General features: G+C 35.8%; 1 protein-coding gene across 6 annotated transcripts in view; it reads left to right on the forward strand.

Annotated features, from left to right (window-relative positions):
• The window catches only part of HEATR5A (HEAT repeat containing 5A), a 65330-nt gene that overhangs the window by 27072 nt on the left and 13096 nt on the right, over positions 1-25162 (forward strand). For 5 of the 6 annotated variants that reach the window (XM_048306155.1, XM_048306154.1, XM_048306157.1 and 2 more), the window contains 17 exons: positions 194-346; positions 1638-1737; positions 2435-2544; positions 6714-6877; positions 6996-7171; positions 8553-8658; positions 11031-11221; positions 11655-11814; positions 12878-13067; positions 13638-13807; positions 16950-16976; positions 18795-18933; positions 19796-19975; positions 20795-21034; positions 21757-21938; positions 23120-23188; positions 23607-23786. In XM_048306155.1, the coding sequence (XP_048162112.1) occupies positions 194-346; positions 1638-1737; positions 2435-2544; positions 6714-6877; positions 6996-7171; positions 8553-8658; positions 11031-11221; positions 11655-11814; positions 12878-13067; positions 13638-13807; positions 16950-16976; positions 18795-18933; positions 19796-19975; positions 20795-21034; positions 21757-21938; positions 23120-23188; positions 23607-23786 (2537 nt within the window). The remainder of the gene's footprint in view (positions 1-193; positions 347-1637; positions 1738-2434; positions 2545-6713; positions 6878-6995; positions 7172-8552; positions 8659-11030; positions 11222-11654; positions 11815-12877; positions 13068-13637; positions 13808-16949; positions 16977-18794; positions 18934-19795; positions 19976-20794; positions 21035-21756; positions 21939-23119; positions 23189-23606; positions 23787-25162) is intronic. The other variant, XM_048306158.1, reaches the window with a different exon arrangement.

Here is a 25162-nt window from a genome sequence, read left to right on the forward strand (position 1 = left end):
TGGGTAGTTACATATGAAAATGAAGTACCAAAACAGTAAATATTTGAGAAATTACATATGAGAAGGCTGAGAAAGTAGCATAAGGTTTTGTTTACTGCTGTAAAGATTTTACAAACACAGAAAAAAAAAAGAATGAAAGACGGTTTAGTTTTATTAATCCTTGCATTGGCATGACAACTGTCAACATTTACAGGTCCTGCAGTTGTCCAACATCATCTGCCACGAATGCTGTTACTGTGGAAGTGCATCTTTCCGTCATCTCCTAAAGACCTAGAGACAGAGAAGACACGAGGAGATTCATTTACCTGGCAAGTAACACTGGAAGGTCGTGCTGGTGCTCTCAGTGGTAAGCAGGATTTACTGTCTTTCTCTGCCTATTTATAATTGGTCTCTTAGTTAATTTTCCTTCTGAAAGAACAAGGACATTTCATACTGATTTTTTTTCACTAGCTGGTAAAGGCTATATTCATTCCCCAACATACATGCTTACATACCAATATTTACATATAAATATATGTTTCATTTTTCTAAAAAAAGAAAAAACAAACAAACCAAGAGAGTTTTTCCTCTCCTCCTTCTAATCAGTTGCTTTTCAAGCAATAAATGATAATCAGGAAGGTTGCTTCTCTTGTTTAGCAAGCAAATCACAATAATGACTGAAGACCCAAAGCAGGGTATGTTCTGTTGTTTATCCGGTCTATTATATGTGGCAAATAGTGGTTCTGTTTCCTACTAGGTAACTTACTATAAGCAAAATAGAACTGGTGAGTCATTCAAACGTGTTTGTGAGAGTGGAAGGATTTGGGTAAAGATTACGATCAGGTAGTTGGGATTCTCAGCCAGGAAAGAGTGCTTTGGATGTGGCTGCTCTCTGGTAGGTTGCAATTTTTAATCATGAAATACTGTGAATTTGGGTTTCCAAGAAGTTGCTCCAGTGATCTTCAAATACTTAATGTGTTTCAGTCTTGTATTCTAGAGTACTAAAGGGTACTTTGCTTTCCAGTAAACCCTGATACAGTAATCACCCCTCTCTCTCACTATTAAGATGTATCACAAAGTGTGGAATTCAATAGTAATTTCATTTTAGAACTACCTAAACAATTAACCTTTAAATCTTTTTTCTTTAGAAAGTAGGTACTTAATACAATATATTCTCTAGATGCTTTCAAAAATAAAACTCAAATTTAGTTTTCTGTAAATTATATACATAGATACATATTAATTGGTTCCTAAAGAACAGTAATTGAACTAAATTTTAATGGAAAACTAGTGAAGTAAGCAGTAGGTCACCTGATCATCCTCCTATTCTCTTTTTATTATTATTATAGAATTATCATGAAGTTGAGTTATATACGATCACTTAGTTCATAACAAAAGGCAAAAAATAATTGCATTTATGTATGCAATTAAAAGTCAGGGTATGAATGTCCAAGCTGACACACCAAAAGGGTGCATCTGACTTTTTTCATTTGAGATTTTTATCAGTTTTTTCATTTATTGGCCAAAGTATTTTTTTGTTTATTTTCTTCTACTTTTATACATTATTAGTGATGTGATAATGTAATTACTTTGCTAATGTGATTTTTTTTTTCAATATAACTCACACTAAGTAAGTTGAAATCCAATTCCTTTTCTAGCTATTAAAAGCTTTGTTTCCCACTGTGCTGGTCTTCTTACGGATGAAGTTGTTCAGAGACTTCTTCCTCCTCTCCCAAGTGCTGTTGATTTATTGACACAGTAAGTGTGTATATAAAAGTGTTATTTGAAAAGCTAGAGTAATCTTCTGTATTTGATTAGTGCACTTTCTAAAGAACTTTCTTTTCAAGGGACAAAAATCAGAGTTTGTGTTTGCAGATTCCAGTGTCATGTGAAAAATCTAAGGAAAACTTTCTTGCAAGGGTTTTTTCAGTTAGTTTTTATATACTGCTTTTTAAATTAAACATGCACGTTTTCATTTATATACCATTATTTTTTATAAAATAAGAATCCAAGTTCAGTAATATGCTTGGAAAAACATCTTTTAGACATGTATATTTTCTGTATTTAATTTCAGATCTAAGCTGGAAAGGGTTTTATAATTTTTAAACTTTTGCCTTTGGAATATAGAACAATTCAATGCATTTGGGCTCTAAGCTCTAACTTGGAGAAATATATCCACAATAATGTCATAAATATAGGTACAATCAAAGGAAATAGAAAGCTTGTTTATTTCTCTAGTATTAAATAAAAATAACGCTTGGAAATGGACAAAAGACATTTTTTCAGAATATGTGAAATAAATCAGTTTCCTTTTACTATTAGTTATGCAAATCAAAACTGTACTTCTAATATATATAGATTTTAAAAGCATTCAGTAGAGCGGTACAAATGAAACTGGGGTGTTACATAAAACTTAAAGTCCCTACCATCTCTGACATGCTTTTTATATTTTAAGGCTTTCTTCAATATACAAATCATATGGAAATTCCTTAAAAACACCATCAACGGTTTACAGACATAAACTTTATGAATTACTAGCAGTATTGCCCCCAAAGGCCTACGAAGGTACGTATTTCCATACAAAGAGAAATCCATTAAAATACCATGGGCTCATTTTTAAGTTTTTGTCCAACACACATTCAGCCAGCAAAGATTAGTTCCACCTTTTCTAAAAAACAAATTTTATTCCCTCTATATAAGTTTGATGAATTGTAGCAAAGTCACTGTGGTTTTGAAAAGCTAGTGTTCATGATCTTTTTTCCCTTTTCCTAATACAAATACAGACCTCTGTTACAAAGAGACGCTTTTGCTCTATTTTTGGTTGACACTTGAAGTTAGTCATCGTTTCAATTTCAAACTAGTTGAAAAATTTCTTTTCTTTGATGCCTGCTTTACTTTTCCCTTGAATCCTAATTCCCAAAGGTGTAACTTTAGCTTAAACTAATTGCATATAGACCACTGAAAGAATTCAAATTAATTGATTTAACTAAGCATATATTACAGACATATTAATCTGATCCTGTGCAGATTGTGGATAAAAGGTTTGTATTTAAGGAACAGTTTCAACAAAATCTGGGGATTGACTTAATTTTTATAGGAGAACATAACAAAAAGAGTCTAGGCCTCTAAACCATTAAATATGCAATGTAGTTGGATGGGTCTAACTTTTCAGCTAAAATATTTATTATCTTTGTTATCTTTAAATCATTTGCCATACAGTAGTGTATGGACTGCAGCAAGGAACTATAGTGTTTTGACAGCTGTAAAGAGAAGTACAGGGTATTCTTCAGGACAGAAACAACATGGAGCAACACGCTCTAAGTTAGCTGTGTCCTCTGTATCTTGGAGGGAATCGTTATTCAAATAATCTGCTCCATCTAGTGGCAACTGCTAAGAGGATCGGGACAAATCCCTGACCTATGCCTTAAAAGCTGTTGTCACATTAGAAGTCTCTGTGTAATGAAGCATAGTCTACAATACTCACTTGTGACTGAAGATTGCACCGCTGTCCCTGAGACCAAGTTATTCCTTTTGTTCTTGAATACAGGAGCAACATGTCATAGAATACAAACATTTGGGTATGGCTGGGTTTGGCAGTTTCTTGGTGTGTTTGGGATTTTTGCCTATGTTCTAACTTCATTGAAAATATACGGTGTTTTACAGTGTGACCTGCAAAATATAACTCTTGTGAGAGAGCAGCCTAGCTGAGGATGCTGCATTCTAGATCCAACAAATAAAGAAAAAGCTTGATAAGTTTTTTACAAATAAGTTGACACCCCCCTGAAAGCTTTGAAAATAGCCTTAGAATCAAAACAGTAATTTGACAGGTATAGTCTCAGAGGTGTCCACCCATGTGTAATACAGCAGTTTGAGAGTGGGGAAGGAATGGAAGTACATACATTGCTAGAACTTATTTTTATATATTTTAACATATAAGTGTGCATCATTTAAAAATGCGATGAAAAGTTTCTAAGGTAAAACTTGAAACAAATACCATTCTTTCCATAATATTTCCAGTAGGATAGCTTCATGCAGAAGCTGTATGTCTTTGCAAATATTGGGAATTTTAAAAATACATTGTTTGGGGAAAGATTGTCACTATGAAACTCAGAATGCTTTTTTCAGTGTCTAAATTTAGTTATTATAATTAGTACTGTTGTGTTGCACAGCATGGCACATTTTACATGGCTCAGAGTGACAAACTGAGAAGCTTTCACCTCTTCATGGTTTTATTTCTTTTCTATTTATTTTCTTCAATCCAGGTAGTTAGCAGATGATAGAAATCTGTAAGTTACTTCTTTTTAAGAAAATTGGTGATAGAAACATATACCAAGAGTTGTAATTCAAGCTTTTAGTATTTGCAAATAATGTGCAAAGCTTGTTTTCTTTAGTACAAGAGGAACAAAACAAAATACCCAAGAAAATAAACAGTTGAAAACAGACTATTCATATACCCAAGCTTCTCTGTCAATTCATGCCTTTAGATTTCTGAGGCCTGAGATACTATGACTTGTTTAGGCTCTGTTTGGTCCTTTCCTACTCACTTTCTGCCTCTTTGATGTTCCTTTTATTGCTTTGTCATCTCTCAAAATCATATCTGCTCAACCAGCAGAATTTTGCAAAATTCTACCATGAGTGTACATGAATCATAACTGATTTTTTGCATTATTTCAGCAATAACAGATACGAGAAGAACATATTAGGTGAACTTGAACATCAGTGAAATACATTTAACATGTTTTAGTTGCTGTCTTCCATGGTGTGTGAATGGTTAAGACCTGTAATTTATCTGCTCCAAAGTATGAACTTGTTAAAGCTGGGGAAAGCTGGTTGTGTTTCTAAGATGACAAGTCGTATTTGTGATCATTTTCATGTGTCATTAATTTTTGATTATAATGTGCTCATGTTTTTGAGGCTAAACATTTATTCCTTGTGAGTTAATATAAAAAGTTTGATATTGTCCAAATTGAAAATTCCACAAAAATAATTTCAGTAGTTTGAATTCTATTAGATTTCTTGATGTTTCGTGTTGTCTGAAATTAATATGTTTTGTCAGACAACTCATTAGGGTTCTTTCCGTTCTTCGGCTTTTTGTGCTTGTTATGTTCCACTGTTTAAACCATAAAATTGAATACAAGCATTCACTTTTCTTTCTTAATAGCATGAGATTAATAGCTAGAATGCTGAAACTGCATTCTGGCTTAAAATTTTGAACTGCTTTACGTTGGGGTAATATTGTTTGAAGTGTTGAGGATTGCCAACTGTCTGGGACTAAAATAAATGTTTATTTGGTTAAAAAATGCTGGATATCTCCATGAAATTTTATTTCAAAAACTGGTTTTTTTCATAGGAAGGGGATTTTTAAAAAGAAATTTTGTTGTGATGACTAATAATGAAAAAACAGCTTCTAGTTGTTCAGTATCATGGTTTTTTTAAAGGCTCAATTTCTATTCCTCTCACACATTATCTGTACGCCTTGCAATATATGTGATAGTGCAAACATTTTGCATTAAGATTTGAGTAAAGCACTTTGGGAAAATTACATACTTGCTTCATTAGTCAGGGAGGCAGGCAAAGCAACAGATGCCTGCAGGGGAGACATGCTGATAGGAGTTTGACAGGTAGGGGAGAGCAAGTCAGCTTCTCAGAATAGATTCTGTTTTCAGGAAGGGTTAAATAGCTGGTTGCAGCTACCAGCTCCAACTATACTAATAACTCTGCTCATGCTCATGAGGTGCTGATAACTGTGTTGACCCACTTTTTGGAACTTCCATGTGTTGAAAAATTTTAAGCAACTGCAGTGCCAACATGTAATTGTGTGGTCAACTAACAACAAAACTGAATGCGAGGAATTGGATATGTGGAGTTAAGCTCCTGTCCTTCTCCCCTCTCCGCATCTTAGTGCTGATATTTCCCAATTCATGAGGACTTGACTTTTCAGTCTTAATGCTCTGGAGGTAAATTCTTATGTAATATTTGTATAAAGACTGTGTACATTCTTTAAAATCAGTTTTGCAGTGTTTTTCACTGCAATTACAAACCAGTCCTTTCTCATCACATGTGGTTCAGCACTGGAAATGTTCTCTCACTACAAAGCCTGTTTTAATAACCTCAGTAGTCTGACTCAAAGTGCCCAGTGTTGTAGTATTATGTACAGCCTTGTCAGCAGTATTATGTGCAAAAATATGTGACCAGTGTAATTTATCATAATGTAACCTACAGTAAACTCCTTCTGCTTTGGTTTTTGCATGCAAACTCCTAAAATAGGGCACTGCATTGATCAGCTTTTGGTTACTTATCAAACCTATGGATGTTTTAAACTACTTCTGCTTGCCAAGTCCAAGTATCCCTTTGTGATTACGTAATACATTCTGTGGCATTAATTTTCAGGAAGTAGAAGAAAATATGGCTATGTTCATAACTGCCTTTCCCCCTTTAATTTATTTGTAAATGTAACTAATTTATTGAATTATCAGTTGTATGGCATTATGCCTTCTGTAAAGGTAAAACTCTCTGGTTTTCAGCTTCTAGATTGCTGTGGGTGCTTAGCTTGCTTATGTCAGGTACTGCTCTGTGGTTTCCCCTCTAACAGAGAGTCTTCTCTAATTAACTGTTTGAAGACTAAAGAGAAATGTTAGATGGATGTTACTATTTCAGGATGAATATATTGCTCCCAAAATTGCTTGTGGCAAGTAGCTATGAAGTGTTTTGAATATTTTTTCTTTAATTTAAAGGAAATTTCAGTGCTGTTCTAAAAGAGTTAGTGACTGACTTGACTGTCCCAGATAACCAGATTGATGCCTCTACATTCCTGCTTCCACCCCTTTGTCATGAGAACGATCGCCTTTTACTCGGTCCCCTACTGCAGGAGACTGACCACCGATTTATTGAAGAGCAGGTACTTTTTGGTTTTATTATAAAGGTATTATTGTATTTTCATACAGTTGTAGTTATTTGGGTCAGTACTCATTTAGACTTGGTCAAAAATATGGCTATCACTTTTTTGCTTCTTACAGCTCCTTTTAGGTAACAGCATAGCTGGCGGCAGCTTGGAGTATGACCCTTACTCAATTTATGAGAAATTTGTAAAAGGGGATTCATTACCTAAACCACTACCTCCTGCATTATCTGTTATCAGTGCAGCAACTCGACTTTTTGGAGTTATGTTTTCCCACATAACAGAATCTCACAGGTAAAGTAGTATCTGTAACTGCTGGGGAATTTAGGAGATGTTGTAAGATGGTTACAGTGTTTGACATTGAATGCAGAAGAAAACAGTTCTGAAAAAAAATTTTTTTTGCATAAGTGGAGTCTGTAGACCATCTGAATAGCATAATTCAGACCACCACATTATTGGACTTCTCTCTTTAAGGTTACTGACAACAAAAAAGCACATCCAGCAGGAGGTTACTGTCATAGCAAATTCCGTGGACCAAGAAAAATAATGTTTTGTTTTTATAGCCAGATCAAAATGGAAGCTATTTGGAGAGCTATTACACAATTTTTGTGGTGCTTAATGCATAATACATCCTTTATAAAAAGTGGATGGGAAGAAATAATAGAGCGTGTCTTAACACAGTTCTGTCAAGGTACAAGAATGCTTAAAAGACATCAAAAACTTCTCTTGGGTTTTTGTCTATGTTTTTTCTCGCTGCATACATGGCATTTTGGTTTGTTTCACATTTATAAGCACACTGATTGCTAAAGCATGAAATTCCTGAAGATTTTTGCATGCAGTTGCTTCTTCTGTGTGCTGCTGGTAATAATTTTGTATGCAGCTTTAGAGCAGATGAGTTATTTTAAAATCAAATAGCCTTATATTTTCAAAGCCAGCTGTAGTTAGACCTCAACTGTTAGATCGTGATCACTGTTGCTGGTGATGGTTTTATAGTTTCCTGTGTGGGATGAGTGTTTAGTGTTGATGAGTCCTGAGTCTTGATGTCTTCACAACTTTGAATGCTTGGGATCTAGTGTAAGTTCCAGGCAGCTGTTTGTATATGAGAATACCTGCCAATAAAATTGCCACAAGATATATTTGTTCTTCTGACCTGCCTTTACTTCTTCATTCTGTCTTCATTGACTACTTTTATTTTGGATTTTTTTTCTTTGTTTTTTTTTTTTGCCCCAACTGTCACCGGCTTGCTGGTTGGTTTTCTTCACCTGTTTCTCAAGACCTGAATTAATTGCTGCAGATAAATACATTTTCATTTTATTTCTCCTTTTCCCCCTCTTTTCTCAATTGTAAGTCAAAATGCATTATTCCCATATATTCCTTTTAATAATGTCTGTTTAATCTTACTTAGATATAAGCTATTATCTATGAATACGTCTAAGGAAACAAATGTAAAAGAATTTCATGTTCATATAGGGAAGTTCATATTCTGAAATGGAATATGCAAATTTTTTTGTAGTAGACAGGGATGTCTGTTGAAGGAAAATGCTCAGGAGTTAATTTATTCTACCTCTGTTTCTATAATAAATAGGTTTTGTTATGGATTTTAAAATAAAATTTAAAAGCTTTATTTATTTCTTTAATTTTCAATTCTGTGGTTTCTCTTCTGTTTTTGTTTAAGGCTCCAGGTGTTAGAACAGTTGTTGAATTCCATAAAGCAAACAAAAGGATCTCGACAACAAATAGTACAACTACATGTTGTGTCAGCCTTTTCTACTTCCTTAAAGGTAAATCTGCTCTCTCTCTCCCCTTTGTTTCTCTCTCTCTCTCTCTCTGTTAAACCATAGCATCTCTTGGTTCAAATACATCAATTGCTGTGGTTTAAACCGAGCCACGCAGCCACTTGCTCACTCCCCCCACAGTGGGATGGGGGAAAGAATCACAAGAGTAAGAGTGAGAAAACTCCTGGGTTGAGATAAAGACGTTTAATAGGGAAAGCAAAAGCCATGCACACAAGCAAATCAAAACAAGGAATTAATTTCCTGCTTCCCATCAGCAGGCAGGTGTTAAACTGTTGCCAGAAAAGCAGGGGTCTATCTTGCCTAACAGTCACTTGGGAAGACAAAAACCATCACTCTAGAAATTCCCTTGCCTCCTCCCAACTTTATATGCTGAGCATGATTCCATGTTAAAGGAAGAGCTGTTGCAGGGGCATTCTCACACTGTTCAAGGAGTCGCACACAGACCACCTGAGACTTTAGGTGCTGGGACAGGAACCCCTTTGCAGTGGGCAGCCCCAGTGAGCAGACAGGTGTCCCCTTCGTCTCCTTGTTGTCACATACACTCGCTCTCTGGTGTGCTTCCTCCTTCTTCCATCTTAACTCTGGGTTTCCCGTAGCGGAGTGTCAGGCGTCAGATTTATAAAACCAAGTTATTTAATGGAGTTATACAGCAGCAGGTCAGCTCAAGCTGGGTGTCTCTGAAGTACTCAGAACAAAAATCCCTAGGCAATTATACCCTTATGATTTATGCACCTACCCTTCATATGCTCTTTATGTGCCTTGCATGTGTCTCTGGGTCCAGTGGTGATTTTTGGTAAGGGGTCTTCTAATATGTTACTGGGTTCTTTCCCTGTGTCTGTGCAGGTAGGTGGTTCTTGAGGAATTGCAGCTTCTGCTGCCAGCTGTAGTCTCCTGATCTTCTGGTTTGTGTTTCTGATGCATCTGCTCTCTGGCAGAGCATGGAAAATTTAAAAAACCCTAGTCTTAAGATAAACATTACCTAGCAACAATCAAAACATCAGTGTGTTATCAATGTTCTTGTACTAAAGACAAAACACAGCTTTGTACCAGCTACTAGGAAAATTACTCAGAAAATTAACTCCATTCCAAACAAAAACATCTCTAGGTGTAAATTCAGAGCTATTGGCCTAAGGCATCATCTAATCCAGCTACTCATGCTGAGCCAGTAAAGCTAGGCAAGCAACATCCTAAATCACTGAGTGTTTTACCTCTATGTAGCTCATTCTACTTAAAACTTATTTATGCTAAACAACTATCTCTTGACAGCCATGTGGTATGGAATCTCGGTCTGGTCTGTTGGGGTCACCTATTCCAGCTGTGTTGCCTCCCAATTCCTTGTGCACCCCCACTCCGCTCACTGGTGGGGGTAGCACAAGAAGCAGAAAAGGCCTTGGTTCTGTGTAAGCACTGCTCAGCAATAACAAAAACATCTCAGTATTGTCAACCCTGTGTTCAGCACAAATCCAAAACATGGCACCATGCTAGCTACTGTGAAGAAAATTAACTCTACCCCAGTCCAAACGAGGATAGTACACAGAAGTTTGTGTTTTGATTAACAATCAAGGTGATCGGTCCTGTTTTCTATGGTATTATATTGTTTTGTGATGGCATAGCTTTCTTGAGTGCAAAGGAATCACTATTTAAGTTTTCTCCTTTTTTAATATTAGTTTTAGGGAAACCTGTTCTAGTACACTCTAGTGTACCAGCATCCATACAAGTGTCATTCAAATAAGAGAGATACGGAAAAATTCTGTTTGTATCATTTCTGTCTTTGTCATTTTCTTTCGTATTTCTTACTGTATAAATAAAAAAGTAACAATTGGTAAAATAAAGTGATGTCATAATTATATGCCATCTGTTCATTTTCCCTGGTGCTTTATTTGTATTTTCCTCTGTTCATGTGCAGTTTTCATTCTTCTCTTCTTAGGCAAAATGTTTTCAGAATAGGCAAGAACTTTTATTGTACAATATTTGTATTTGGGGCATATTTAGTATGCAATCCAGATAACTGCTGTAGCTTTTGCTCATGCTCTTATTTTGGACTGAGATTTTTCTTTGTGTTATTCTGTTCTCACTGGTTTTCTTCTTCTAATGTGTTGGTTTATCTGGTTCTACTGCAATCTATCCAGGATTTCCTAAAATCATAATGTTGATACTATGATGTTGTGCTGTGATGTACGCTTATGTGGGTTTGGACATCTGACTCTCAAACCAGCACATTAAAAGAGAGGAATTCCTCAGACAAAGGGGAAGAAAATCAAAATCCTTCTACAGGTCTTGTATTTTTTGCATGACTGACAGAAAAGCACACTCTGATTATTGTCTAACTGTTTAATATATTTAATGTCTATTTTTAGCATTTGGCTAACTGCAAGGGAAGTTTAGGTTCAGAAGAAGTTAGAAGATCTGCCCTGATGTTGGTAATGGGTGCCTTGGAAAGCAGTAATCCACTTCTAAGATGTGCTGCTGCAGAGTGTTTGGCCAGGTTGGCACAGGTGGTTTCTGACAGTGCCTTCACTGCTGGATTAGCGCAACTCAGTTTTGACAAGTAAGTTCAAAATAAGCATGAAAAGATACTGGTTGAGTTTATAAAAGTGTTTGAGAAATCTACCTGACACCTATTATGATAGTTTTTAAAAGCTGTTTTCCTTTGTGAATTTGATGTCACTTCAGAAATTAACAGGAAAAAGCACTGCCTGAGTTCTGCATGTATTTCTTAGTGTAAGACTATCTAAGTAAGCATGTAGACTTTCAAATTAATTAAATCAGCTGCTGTTCTAGCAACATCATTTAAGTGTATCTAAAATACTTTTGGTACTTTCTTCAGATAAGAGACAATGCATGAACTTAGAATTTTGGAAATATAATAGTATCTAATAAAATTTTTTGCTGATTATATACCAGAAATTTCATTTGTAGATGTGCTTATTATGTAGTAAGAGTCTTGGTGATTAAACTAACAGTTTTCTTTCAATTAATAGGCTTAAATCTGCTAGGGATGTGGTATCAAGAACAGGTCATTCTTTGGCTCTGGGATGTCTGTATAGGTACCTAGGAGGAATAGGTTCTACTCAGCACCTGAATGCATGTGTTGGAATCCTTTATACTTTGTCTCAGGACAGTACTTCTCCGGATGTACAGGTACTTGTCACTTACATAAAAAAGTTATGTTACAAATTAAGTGAATTATATTCTGGAGTTTAAGATTCTTTTTCTTGTGAGAATAACACTTCACAGCCTCAGCAACAAAGGCAATGTAGAAGACAGTCCCTGCTCAAAATCCACCTTCAACATCTTCCATAGCAAGAACTATGATGAGATGTGGGAGGTTCTTATTCAGTGATCTGTGAGACTGATAAGGCTCACCAAAACCAGTACCTAATGTTTTAGGGATTGATTAGTTTCATATTCACCTATATCTTGACTTTGATTAGATAGTACCTAGGGTTTTTGTTGATGAGGGATTTTTTTTTTTTTAGTATCAGTTTTTGTCTCTTTTACAGTGTTTACCTCACAGCATTTTTTGTTGAAGGGTCATATAGTAAATAAAAGGGGTTTGTAGCCTAAATGCTGTAGAACTTGGTGGATATACATTCTTGAGTAAGGCAAGAGATTTTGAAGACTAATTAATGTTATTTCTCTGTGGCTAAAACTGTTATCTGTCAGAATAGCTTTAAGAGACATTGAGTGTATTTAATGTGTTTGTCTAAATATCAGTTAAAGAATTTTTAAAGCTTTTTCCACAGTATCTTTGCACAAAGAAGAACTGTTTGTTGACATTGGTGCAATGTAACTGTGACAGTTTCAGCAGTTGGTTGTTTCAGCAACTCTAGTATTTTTTCACAATTTTGTTCTTGCACAAGGAACTGTAAGAAATTTTTAAGTAATAGAATATAATTAAGGAATAATAATCACTGTTAAACTCATTTACTATTACATTCAATTTTTTGTTTATTAACCATGACAAATTTAAACTGGTTGTTTCATTGCACAACATACAGTTCCTTGTAAAATATTCAAAATGGCTTATTCAACATCAGATTCATAAAGTTTCTGCGTATAACCTCTCTATTTGTTCCTTTGGAACCTAGAAGTGCAACTTCTATTACACTTCATTACTGAATTACACTTTCAACTATCAAATTTTTAAAAGGTCTTATGTATATCATCTGGACGTTACATGACTGCTTCTCTTATTTTACAGGCATGGGCACTACACTCTCTGTCATTAATAGTAGATTTAGCTGGGCCCTTGTATCATGTGCATGTGGAACCTACCTTATCTCTTGTTCTCATGTTGTTGTTGAGTGTGCCTCCTGCTTACGCTGAAGTTCATCAAAGCCTTGGTCGCTGTTTAAATACACTTATTACCACTCTGGGCCCCGAGTTGCAAGGTATATAACATAAAAAAGTGTCAACTTTGTTTGCTGTAGCAACTGAATTGCTAAACATTGTTTGAATGTGTGTGATTGCGCTGTAACAAGTAAGCAGATGCTAAGTTTCTTTGCATAGTTGTAAGACAGTATTTCATAGGCCATGACTTTATGCAACCAAGATGACATGACTGCTAGCTTTCCAAAATAGCATCTCCTTTGTTTGAACTGGTTCTCCAAGCCTTGCCTTGGGCTGAAATTTCTTACATGAATTTTACATTTTACAGTTCTTACATTCTTGCATCTTATAATTCTAGCATGAGAACAGAAGGTGTTCATATTTCAAGAGTTAGGTACCCGTCTATGTCTTAGTTATGATGCAGACATTTAAAATTTGCATCTAAATCACCAGAGAGCAATGTGATCACTACTCATTGATATCAAAGTATGGCACAGATACAAGGATCATCCTTTAGGAGGATGAACATTATGGCTGGCTTGGGAAAAAGACAGGTTATCTGGTTTATTAAAAACAGATATGTTTTAAAACCAAACAAAAAAACCACCGTACCTTCTTTATTCTCAATATAGGCAGCAGTACAACAGTGTCAGCCTTAAGAACTTCCTGCCTTTTGGGCTGTGCAGTGATGCAGGATAATCCTGACTGCCTTGTTCAAGCTCAAGCCATCTCTTGCCTTCAGCAGCTCCACATGTTTGCTCCTCGACACGTCAACTTGTCTAACCTTGTAACCTGCCTCTGTGTGAGTATATATTTACTAGTTTATATTCCTTGTATTTTAAAATTTGTTCATATTTTTCATAAACACTTAAAAAATGCAGATGTTCCTTTAAGCAGAGAAACTGATCACTGCGTAGGCGTGAGGTGTTTCGTGTTCTCCTACAGGCAAGTATTCTATATATCTTCATTTTTTTCCTCAGTTCCTGCTTCCCCTTCACAAGACGAGCACATTCTGTAGAAATCTTGGCCTTCTGAACTGCTTGCAAGTGCAATCTGCTGTTCTTATTAAGACCAGTTGTCTGGCAGGGTATACCATTCAATACAACTTTTTGCTGGATTTTTACCAGCTGTTTTATGTTGGCAAATTTTTTCCCTCTGCTGCTTCTTGTGTCTTGGTTGAAGGATTGATTAAAAAAAAAAATTGTGTATAATTACTGGGAATTGTTTTGTTTCATTTTGTTTTTTCATGATGCTGAAAAATTGTAGATTTCTCTGTTTTGTAATTTCTGTGGTACTAATGCTTCAGTGTTCTGACATCTTGGCAGTCAGTATAAAAATTTCTAACACTTACATAAGTAATAGTCAAATCAGGTCTTTGGAAAAAATAAACAAGACTTTTTCAGCCCTGTTTGACAAAGAGATGGAGGAGTTTATTTGCTGGGTGCGATCTGGGGTTTTTTGGGGGGTTTGTTTTCACACAGTATCTCTTTGTCTTTGAATAGCTGCTGTTCTGAAGTACTTACTTCTATTAAAAAAAAAAAAAGTAGTTTTCTGGTGGCTATTAGCCTTGGTGGATTTGGGGGGGTTAGCTAGGGGGGTGTTGGTTGGAGGGTTTTGGAGGGTTTTTTTTAATAAGACCATCTTGTCTCACTGTTAGTCAGAGAGACAGAAAAACCCAGACAGTAAGATGTGGTAGGATTTTGTTTTAATCTCATCTATTTCCACACAGTTCTTATTCACATCTTCCATTGGGTAGCACTTGTGTATTGATACTGAACATATATTAATTTTGTTTAAGGTTTAGATTCCTTACATTTTCTTTATTTAGTTGGACTGGAAACATGATTGTGGGAGCTAGGAAAAACTGAAGTAGGTTTTTCTGCCCCACACTGTGATACACATGGGTATGCTAGTTTCAGAAGAGCTGGAACTAATCTGAAGTGTTCTTTGTTTTAACATACACTAACAATTATTTTCTCTTCTCTGGATAAAACATAGTTCTTCTTGCATTGATAAAATGACAACAAACCATGTCAGTCCATCTCTTGCTTGGAGGATGTGGTAGCATTTGGGAGCATTTCTAAGTCCATGTACGGTCTGCTTCTATGTCTAACTAATACTAAGTACCTACTAATAAAGAGGATGTAATGACAGAGTTGTCTTGTCTATGTAATATTACTGATTTTTATTGTTTTTGCAGGTTGTCTCAAAGTACTTCATGCAGCAGTTTATGAACTTCATAATAGTAAATTAGTCAATTCAGAAGCAGGGGTCGTGGCTTCATTGTGTGCGTTCATGCACCTGTGCATGTTCCCCTCTATCCCAGAAACTGTTGTGGGCTTCCTGGGAGGGGAGTCCACCAGAGTCAGTGGCCTTACATGGGTGACCTTTTCTCATTCTAATGAACTTGGCAATGTTGCTGGCACTGACAATTCAGTAAATGTCAATATGTCTCTGAAGAGTGTCATAAACAAGGTTCAAGTGTGTGCTTTGCAGGTCTGTGAGAAGATAATTGCACAAGCAGAATTCTGCATTTGTAAAGCTCGACATCCGTCTGTGTAGTTTCCACCCACTAAATCACCATCTCATTAGGGAAGCAGAATAAGTTATTGGATCTGAAGTCTGCCCTTCACTGTGCTGTTTATTTGCAAGGTAGCCCTCAGCTAGTTACTCTTCATGAGTTTAAATGTCTGCAATTTGGAGAACAAGGTGTGATAGTCCTCCTTTGCATTGTATTTTGAAGTCTTAAGGGGAGGTAGCATGCAAAAGTTAGGCCCTAGATCATGCAATATTCACCGTTGCATTCTTTATTTAGGGAAGAAAAACAGGAGAGGAAAAGAACCTGAGGTCAGATGAGCGATCTTTTTCCCCTTCATCTACAGAAACATGAATTTTCACTCATAAAATCTTGAAAACAAATGTGCAAGCAATTTTTTTTTTTACTTCTTTTAGTAGTATTTGAACCAACTCCTCTCTCCACCCTCTTTCCCCAAGGATTCTGTAAAATTGTGCCTTCAAACTTGCCTTTTTAAAATTCTCATTTTCCCTGCCATTACCCCCCACTTTCCTCTTCACCTCCTCTCTTACCTCCCTCCACTCTCTCATAACCCTCCCTCTCCTCTCTCTCCTCCCTCTTGTCCATCTTTATTTCGTTTTTCCCTCATTAGGCATGCTAACAGAATTTCTTGTGCAGGCAGCTGCAAGCTGCCTCCTCCACTTGTCTTCCCAGCCCCTACAGCACGGGATGGTTCAGGTCTCCAGTGTATTTAAACAGTTCAGGTTGTGACTTTGCTAGCACTAGTAAAACATGACTTAGGCAATGGACACACTGCTTCACTGGCTCATGTTTTGTGGTTTGGTTTTTTTTATATTGTGTACATGTGCTTGTCATTATCTAGCTTCCATTCTTCAGCTTCTGAGAGTGTTCCCTGTTTGTCAGTCGGATCTTTCATGGGGCTTCTAACAATAATGCATATTTATCCTGCTATTTGAATTCTTGGCTCCAGCAGAATACAAATTGTGTGCTTTTAATCATGTCTAAAATTAGCTCTAAAACTAACTTAGGTGAGCACAGACTTCTAAAGAGCTTATCTGTGTAAGCTTATGATGTAGTATTCCTCAACACAGTGAATGCCAGTTTTCAGCTCTAAGATATTAAAGATATTTTGAAACACAATAAGTATACAATGTTAATAGCTATGCTCTCCTGTTGTCTTGGTACTGTTTTACTATTAATTTTAGGGGCAGTTGGATTGGAATTTGTGTGTTCAACATGAAAAATAAGAGAAATGAACTAAGCAAATTAGGCTTTTGGTATGTTTGAGATAAGATTCTGAATTTTATTATATGCTGAATTTACATGTTACGGTCTCCTTGTGTGGTTGATATCACTGTGATATCTATTTTGGTTTTGTCATGACTGGTTGTCGTTTGTTTTTGTGCAGGAAATCTTGTTGGATAATTCTGTGTTGGTAGGTCCCTGTGCCTTGTTAATACTTTTGCAGTTTGCAGTGGTGTTTTTATTTCGTCTTTTATCTTTCCTTTTAACCATTTTAATGTAATTTCTTTTAGCATGTCAAGTGATATTTTATTGTCATCCTAACCAGAGCCTTCCTAACTTTCTGCAGATGGCAGGAATACATTTCATTTATGTGCTTGGTGAGGGATAATTCTGTTTTTAGTGTGTTAAGTACAGAAAGGGAACTATTTGTACATTTAAGTTTTAATGTGATGCTTGCATTTTATGTCTTTTATTTAGTCCTGTCCCCTGCTTAGAATGTGGGAGAATGAGAGAGATGAAAAATGTGCATCTTGCGTTATTTCAGTAGCCTCAATTGTGCCCTCTGATTTTCCCTTTTAAAAATGAGCACGGAATTTATGCATGTCCAACTCGAATGTGTAGCCTGCTTGCCATAAATGTTGCATTAAAAGTCTCACTTGTTTTTAAAGTTGCAATTAAAGTGTGTCAGGTTTCTTTCCTTGTGGAAGAATTATGCAGAAAGTGTATCTTTTTGTGTATTAATTATGTAACTCAGAGTATATTAGATTCATGTGCATGCATAGAAATTCCAAAGAGGAAGCTGAGTTTTGTTAATCTACCAAAGCTGAAATTCTGTAGTGCTTATTCTTTTTGTCCTTAAGTTGCTTTCTTTAAGCATATGTTAACTAATATATATTAGTCATTTTGACTAACATATATTGGCCTCTTGCTGACAAATGAGGAGCACAGCCTAATGCAAGGTTTTCCTGCAGAAGACATTCAGCTCTATTTTAAGGATGGTAACAGCTAAGGGTACACAACTGCTTGTTGTAGAGAACAATTTTTTTATGATAAATTAAGATTAATTTAGAAGAAGATGCATGAAAATTGTTGTAGCCATCTTGCCTGACCACACAGCTAGTTTATCGTATCTCTAGGATTCCCTTCAGGATTGTCTTAAAATTGAAAGAAGCAAATAAAAAACAGAAAGCTCCACTCTAACAAAAAACCCTTGAGGCTATGTCTTGGGTTTTTTAAGTGTTTTTTCCTTGTTCCAGTGATAGAGAATCTATGATCATGCATTTTCCAGTAAAATAACCCACACACTGGCCTGTTGGTGTTAAAATATAATGGTGCTATGAACTTTTTTGCTAGAGACTGCTCAGGAGAGTTGACCTGTCTCAGTGTCATACATTCACCAGTAACTCTCACCCTTTCTCTCACCTTCTCTAAAACATAATTTAATGTAAACTGAATATATAGTTTTTATTTTTTTTCCAATGAAGCTGCAGCAGTGTTCTCTTTGCCCTTTCTTATGAAGTTCCTTTCATGCATGGAGTTCTTTTTTACTAAAGCCTGATTGACTCTCTCACCCTTGGTTTCACTGACATTTCTCTAGTTACATCTGATGATGACTTGTGCTGAGTTTTCAAGCTCATTTTATGCATATACCCAGTAATCAAAGAATTAATTGTTCATTGAGACCATGAGTCACCTGGCATTGAAGTTAATGGGGGTCTTTGTACAATACTGGTTGAGAGGTGGATCCAGCCCCAAACCAATATTGTAAGTTGCCTTTGGAGAGAAAATGCTAAAAGTTCTGATATGTTTGTAAAACTGATTACAGGATTTGCAGAGCCTTTCATTTGGGGGTTAAAAAAAAAAAAGCTGAGCAAAAAGAGCATCAGTTATGTGTTTACTGACTTAACAGATTTGCCATAGCTGCAGTTGTTCAGAAAATACCAGCCTTACTGAGGTATTGCCACAGAGGTTTGTTAGCCATCTTACTGTATCTTCTTGCATGTTTCAGATGAATCTCTGTAGCTCATACTTATTACTGAGACGTGCAGTGGTAGCTTGCTTACGTCAGCTTGTGCAAAGAGAAGCTGCTGAAGTATCAGAATATGCTGTTGCACTAGTGAAAGAGAGCAAAGAAGATTTTACTCCAGGTAGTGTATTGAAGTTTTGAGATCAAAGAGCTTGACATATTGACAGTGAATTTTAAACACACTTTGCCATGGGTGTGAAAACTTTGCTACATTCTTGAAATCTTAGACTCAAAACATTTTCTACCTCAGTTGTCTGTATAGTACCAAATTATGATAAAATGAAGAAAATGAGGAAATGCAAGGGGAGTTCCAGAGAAATCTAAGCCTATCTAGCCAGTAGCTCTTGTATTAACTTTTTGCTAAAAGGCCTGAGAGTGATCACTAGTTCATCCTCATGTGCTTTTCTGTGAGTGAGTGGTGTTAAAAGGTTATTTCACTTTGGCTTTCAGTTCAAGCTCATTTGGAAATTTTCAGAAAAGATAGACTATAGCCATTTTTAAAAACTGCTGATACTTAAAATTTGTAATATTGGTCAAATAAAATCGGTCATATTAATTTAACAAATTATTTCCATTTGTCTGTTTTTGTGCTTTTTTGGAGAATAGCTTTAACTTCCATTTCAAGTTAAAATATTCTTTTAGAATTATCTTATTAAGTAAGGTAAGTGAAATAATTTTTTTCAGGAGCTAGATGCTGTGGTGATGGTAATGCTGTGACATTCAGAGTAGGATTCTTCTTGTTTTTTGCTAGGTTAACTTTCTTCCTGTTGTTAATATGTTTCTGTAAAAGTTCAAAGTTTCTTTTGTATTCGTAAGTTAGCTATAGTGTTAAAGTGAAAAATATAATTGTTTCAAAAATATTTTAGGGCTATTAAGTACTTGTTCAAAAGAGACCCTGTGTGCAACCTTCAGTGGGCTTTCTGTTGTCATTACTGCAGTTTTGTGATGTAGAGTACTCAGCTCACAGGCTTTGTTCTTAGCAGATGTGAACATCAGAGAAATAGGCCTGGAGGGGGCATTGCTGGGCTTGCTGGACAAAGAATTGGATCCAAGATTGTGCCAAGATATCAAAGAGACTCTGACTCATATGCTTACTTCAATGGCAGTTGAGAAGCTCTCTTTTTGGCTGAAGCTTTGTAAAGATGTTCTTGCTGCCTCTGCTGGTAAGTCGTAATACACTGTAGTTGAGAACACTATCAGAGGAAGTCCTGCAGCAGTACACTATGTCACTGAGGGAAAGTGTTCATGTTTCTTGAATTTTTGCCATTTATAAAGTGTATAATCGTCATTCATATTGAAAGATTGGATCCTTTAACTTAGTTCCTTCAGAGGAATATGCCTTTCTCTCTTCTGATTGCCTTTTCCCCATTGAACAAGTTCTTGTAAACATCTTAGGATGTGTTGCCTGTTCATATTCTTGGTGATTTATACTCCTAATGTTAACTTATTTCTCTACCAGAAATGGAAATGCAGAAACGTTTGAGCTTGTGAGTCCTGTGCAATTACCTGCAAGAAAAATAATCTGATCTGTTCTTCTGTTAGTAATAGGAATGATGCAAACCTATTATATCATAATGAAACTCTTGAGCAGACAAAATTATTACTGTGCTGAATACTGACGGGGGTAAAGGAAATTCTTTTACCTGCAGTGCAGGAGGAAAACTTCTTGGATTTAGATTTTTTGATTTGGAATAGTTATAGCTTCTAATGCATCACACATATTAAAAGGGGGTTTTTTGGATTGCTTCTTTCACTGCAGTTCTTAATTTACTTTTGTGGTATTGATCTTGTCTTCCAGCAAGTAATATCAACCAAATGTAGTATTTTAATTCTGACATTTACTTTAAGATACCAAGATTGAAGGAAGTCCCTCTGAATTTGAGGCTAGATATAGACTTTGAAGAGATTTCTTTCTGTAGTTTTCAGTTACAGTAAGGAAGAATATTATATTTGGGTTTTTTTCCTCTGTGTCCTAAATACAGATTTCAATACAGTAGCATCAATAGATACCACTCAAGAAGAGGAAACTGCCAAAGTGGATGATATATCTGTATTAACGTCTGACAATGATGACAGATTCCATCCTTTCCGAAATCCACGATGGTCTACCAGAGTTTTTGCTGCAGAGTGTGTTTGTAAAATTATAAGCCAGTGTGAAAATGCAGGCAGTGCACATTTTGACATAACTTTGGCTCAGGAAAGAAAACAACGTGATTCAAGAGGTATGTGTTAAGCACTGGAAGAATTTCATAGAATGCAAAGTATGTTTACAATAAGTATTAGCTCTTTGCATCTTAATGAAATTAATCATAAATTTGTTGTTTGTAATCAATGAAGCCTTTAATTACTCTGATTGGAAGCCTGTATTCATTAAAGTGTAGAGAATTTTTATTTGCTAAAAGAATGTCATCTTACTGCAGCATTTACACTCAGTTTCCTGGTTATAGTACTATGGCATATGTGTAGGAAGGTGTTGTTTCTGAATAAGCACCGGCAGTCACAAGTGATAGCTGGCACCAGCCTACAACATCACAGTTTGGTATCTGGGAGTATGACTTAAAAAAATGCCACTTTTTTCCTTTCTATAATTTGCATAATCACCAGTAGAAATACAGTGCCATTTTTCAGTACCTCTCTATGTTTATGTGGAGGTGTTTTCCTCAACACTCTTTTTTAGAAAATCTGTCTCATACATAAAGATATTTATACTTTCTTCTAAGTACTTTTTTTTAATATTTAAATGGAAAACAGACTAGATCAGCTAACATAAGGTAGCCAAGTAAAATTGATGTATGTGTAAGCTGCCTGAAGTGAATCCTTGATATGGGTTAGGGTAAAGTGTAAAATACACATTTTGAAAACATTTGAAACAGTCTTATAAAACACATTATGTCTAAATTTAAATTTAATAAAACTATTTTGCTTTTTAAATTTCTGTTTTCAGATGACTTTTTGGTATTGCATCTAGCTGACTTGGTCCGTATGGCTTTCATAGCTGCCACAGATCACAGTGATCAACTTCGTCTTTCTGGGCTTCAAACGTTGCAAACTGTTGTTCGGAAGTTTGCAGCTGTTCCAGAACCAGAGTTTCCAGGTCATGTAATCCTGGAGCAATATCAAGCCAATGTAAGCACCATTGCTAATAACTTAGGAAAGTTTAGAGTTACAGTCGATTACTAAAAGAAATTTGCATTTGCAGTGTGCAGGTGCAGAGCTGGGTTTCAGTTACTTTGTTACTGAAGTATTGTTAATGTCTTCAGACTTAACTTCCTTAGAAATCATCTTTTCAGTTGGCATAAAATTTTTCAGCTCCAAAGTTTTTCAGGTTTCATCGTTTTCCCCTCTTGAACACAACAAAACCAAAATAGATCATTGGTGGGGTTTTTTTAGAAAGCATTGGTTTCAGGGTGTGAAAGTATCGCAAGAAATATTAGGAATAACTATAATTTTAAACTCAGCTTAGAAATAAGTAGCCTTTGCACAGCAGCCATCACATTTTGAGATCTTGGCCAATAAATAAGCTAGAAGAGGTAGAAATGTAGATTGTACTCATAAGGTTCGTTTGAGTTAAGTCTTGGTTTAGATTTACAGAAAACATGTCCTAGTCATTTTGCATTCCAGACCACACTTGGGTTAAATATGACAGACAGCTGTGTTAAGCCTCATACAGCTTCAATTTCTAGCAGGCACTGAATAGGTCAGATCACTTTCTCTCATAGAATTGGAGAGATCCTGACACTGAAGACATCCTAACCTACTTTGATCTTGCTTTTGCCATTATAATTCTATTTTGTTGGCACTCCTTTGTGGGAAAGAAGTGCTATGGTCTAGTCTGAAGCTATCAAGGGAAAAAAATAAGCCATCTGTCCTTGCTGTCTAAAACCATCAAGCAGGTCACAAGTAAAGCTGATAATTTTCCTTTTAAGCTTCAGTACTTTTAAGGTGTTTCTGCTAATACTGTGCACAGATCTCATCAGCTGTTTCATATAAGTTTAGGAGATGTGAAACTGTTAAAAATCTTTTTTTTTTCCTTAAAAATATCATAGTAATCCAGAAAAAGGTTATATAAATTTTCTGGGCTTAAGTAATGACTTCCTAAAATCTTGTTCAGAAGTTCCATAAATAGAATCTCAGCTTTAGAGGGTCTTAAGCGTTTCTTTGCTCTTTAATTTCACCGAAACAGTCTGTGAAAAAATGACTAAGGAACTATGCTTTATAAAGGAAAACTGTAACAAAGTCTCGTTATGAAAAGTAAGTATTTAGTTGATTGTTCACTATGTATTAAATGTTGTATAACTTCTCTTTAGGTTGGAGCAGCACTTAGGCCTGCCTTTGCTCCCGAAACTCCTCCTGATGTCACAGCAAAAGCATGTCAGGCAAGTGTTGAAAGTCAGAAGTCTCTTAGGTAATAGACCCTCTGAAATACTTTTTTTTTTTTGCGTGATACGCAACACAAGAAGAAGGAAATAAATCCTCTAACTTCAAATCCTCCATGCACAAAAAATAATGTCACCTCTATGTTGTGACAACACAAAGATTTTTGTCACTTTAAAGTCTTTTGAGAGACTTTGTAGCGGTTGATGTTTTGGCTGTTGTTTGTGACACGCCACAAATGTTTTGGTTTTCACTACTTAAGTATATTAAACTGTGATGTCATTTAACATTTGATATTGTCTGAGAGTAACTGTATCTTGGTAGAAATTAAATCTGGTTTTCGTAATTTTACAGATGGAAAAAAGAGTATCCACAGGTGGTTTTTTCTTGTTCCTCATTGTTTCTGTTTTGCAACACTAGGTATGCAGTGCCTGGATAGCAAGTGGTGTAGTAAGTGATCTTAATGACCTTCGAAGGGTTCACCAGTTGCTTGTGTCCTCTTTGCTCAAAGTGCAGGCTGGAAAAGAAGCACAAAATCATCAATATAATGAAAGCACCTCAACCATGGAAGTACTAGCTGTCCTAAAGGCTTGGGCAGAGGTTAGTGTAACAGCTCTGCAGTATTAGTCTTGATATCTGGTAGGTGAGTTAGAACCTTTCAGACAGAATTTTCAGGAATTTCTAACATACTTCTTTAAATAGAAGGTGCTGACCCATCATTTTGCTTTTCTACCTCTAAAAGTACATGAACTTCGTAAACTTGACAAAAGCACTGCTAATTAAACTGGTTTTATTATACTATACATTAAGAATAATGACTCATACTTAAAAATATGAATTCCTTAATATATTCTAATAGTCCATTTAAAAATGTATGTTATAAGTGGTTATGGCGATGGTCCACTCAAGCTGGTACCATTTTAAATTGGTGTCATTTTTCTCATTGTTTATTGGCATTTTGTATCTTGGAAATAGATCTTTTCAATTAATATTGTCAGTTCAGTGCTGATTTAGTTAAATTAAAGTCAGCTCATGTGAATACCTGTTTTAGTATGTGTAAATGCAAGGTTAAATATTTAAAAGTCAAAAGTGTGGACCGTGTACACCACCTCCAAAAGATATGTATTAGAAAGTAGTGATGATGGCCTTGGATGCTGATGGTTGATAACCAGCTAAATATGAGCATGCTCTGAAGGTGGATGATATTTCAGTGTATAACCAGGAAGGTACTTTGGAGGAGAAAGTATGCAATAGATAGTTTTTATGTGAACATTTGTAGAAAAATATGCCAATGTTTTGTGTGCATATTTGAGAATGGATATTGACAAAATAGGAAAGCCATTGGAGACAAGCTAGCAGGTGGGAATAAAAGTCTTGAAAACGTACTTACATTGAGAGATTTAAGTAGATTGGTTTATTTAATCTGTTCAGGAAAAGATAAAGTACTGTGATCAATTTAAAATAATTACACAAAGAACAGGTTTTTTATAGCATATAACAACCTTTCACTGGTCAGAAGCCAGGACAAAATTCAGACCAGACATGAGGCTCAACTGTCAGAAATGAAGATCTGTAGATTGTTCCAGCCTATAATTAAGATCACTAGAATTCTTCAAAGCAAACTCTATAGAGCTTCCTAAAAGCTTTTGTGACCTGTAATTTACAAATATTTCACTTAAGCCCTAGGCAGTTCCTTCTCTGTTAGAATCTTACCTATTTCTTTTTTACAGAAGTTGAAGGAATTCCCCCATCCTGTTGCTGCAGGGAGGTGTGAGAAAAGGGCTTGGTGTGTGTTTAGTTGCTGGTCTGGGACAACCCACTACAACTAGCAAACATGAAAAAGATACAGAAATCATAATTGCAGGAGACTAGTACTCAACAAAGCTGACTTGAGATTTGTTGCATCTAAATGTGTCCTTTGTAGTTGAGGAGAGCTTCCCTCCAGGGGCATTTTGGAGATACTATAGAGGGCTGTT

This window comes from Corvus hawaiiensis, chromosome 6 (genome assembly GCF_020740725.1).
Source record: "Corvus hawaiiensis isolate bCorHaw1 chromosome 6, bCorHaw1.pri.cur, whole genome shotgun sequence".
Lineage (NCBI taxonomy): Eukaryota > Metazoa > Chordata > Aves > Passeriformes > Corvidae > Corvus > Corvus hawaiiensis.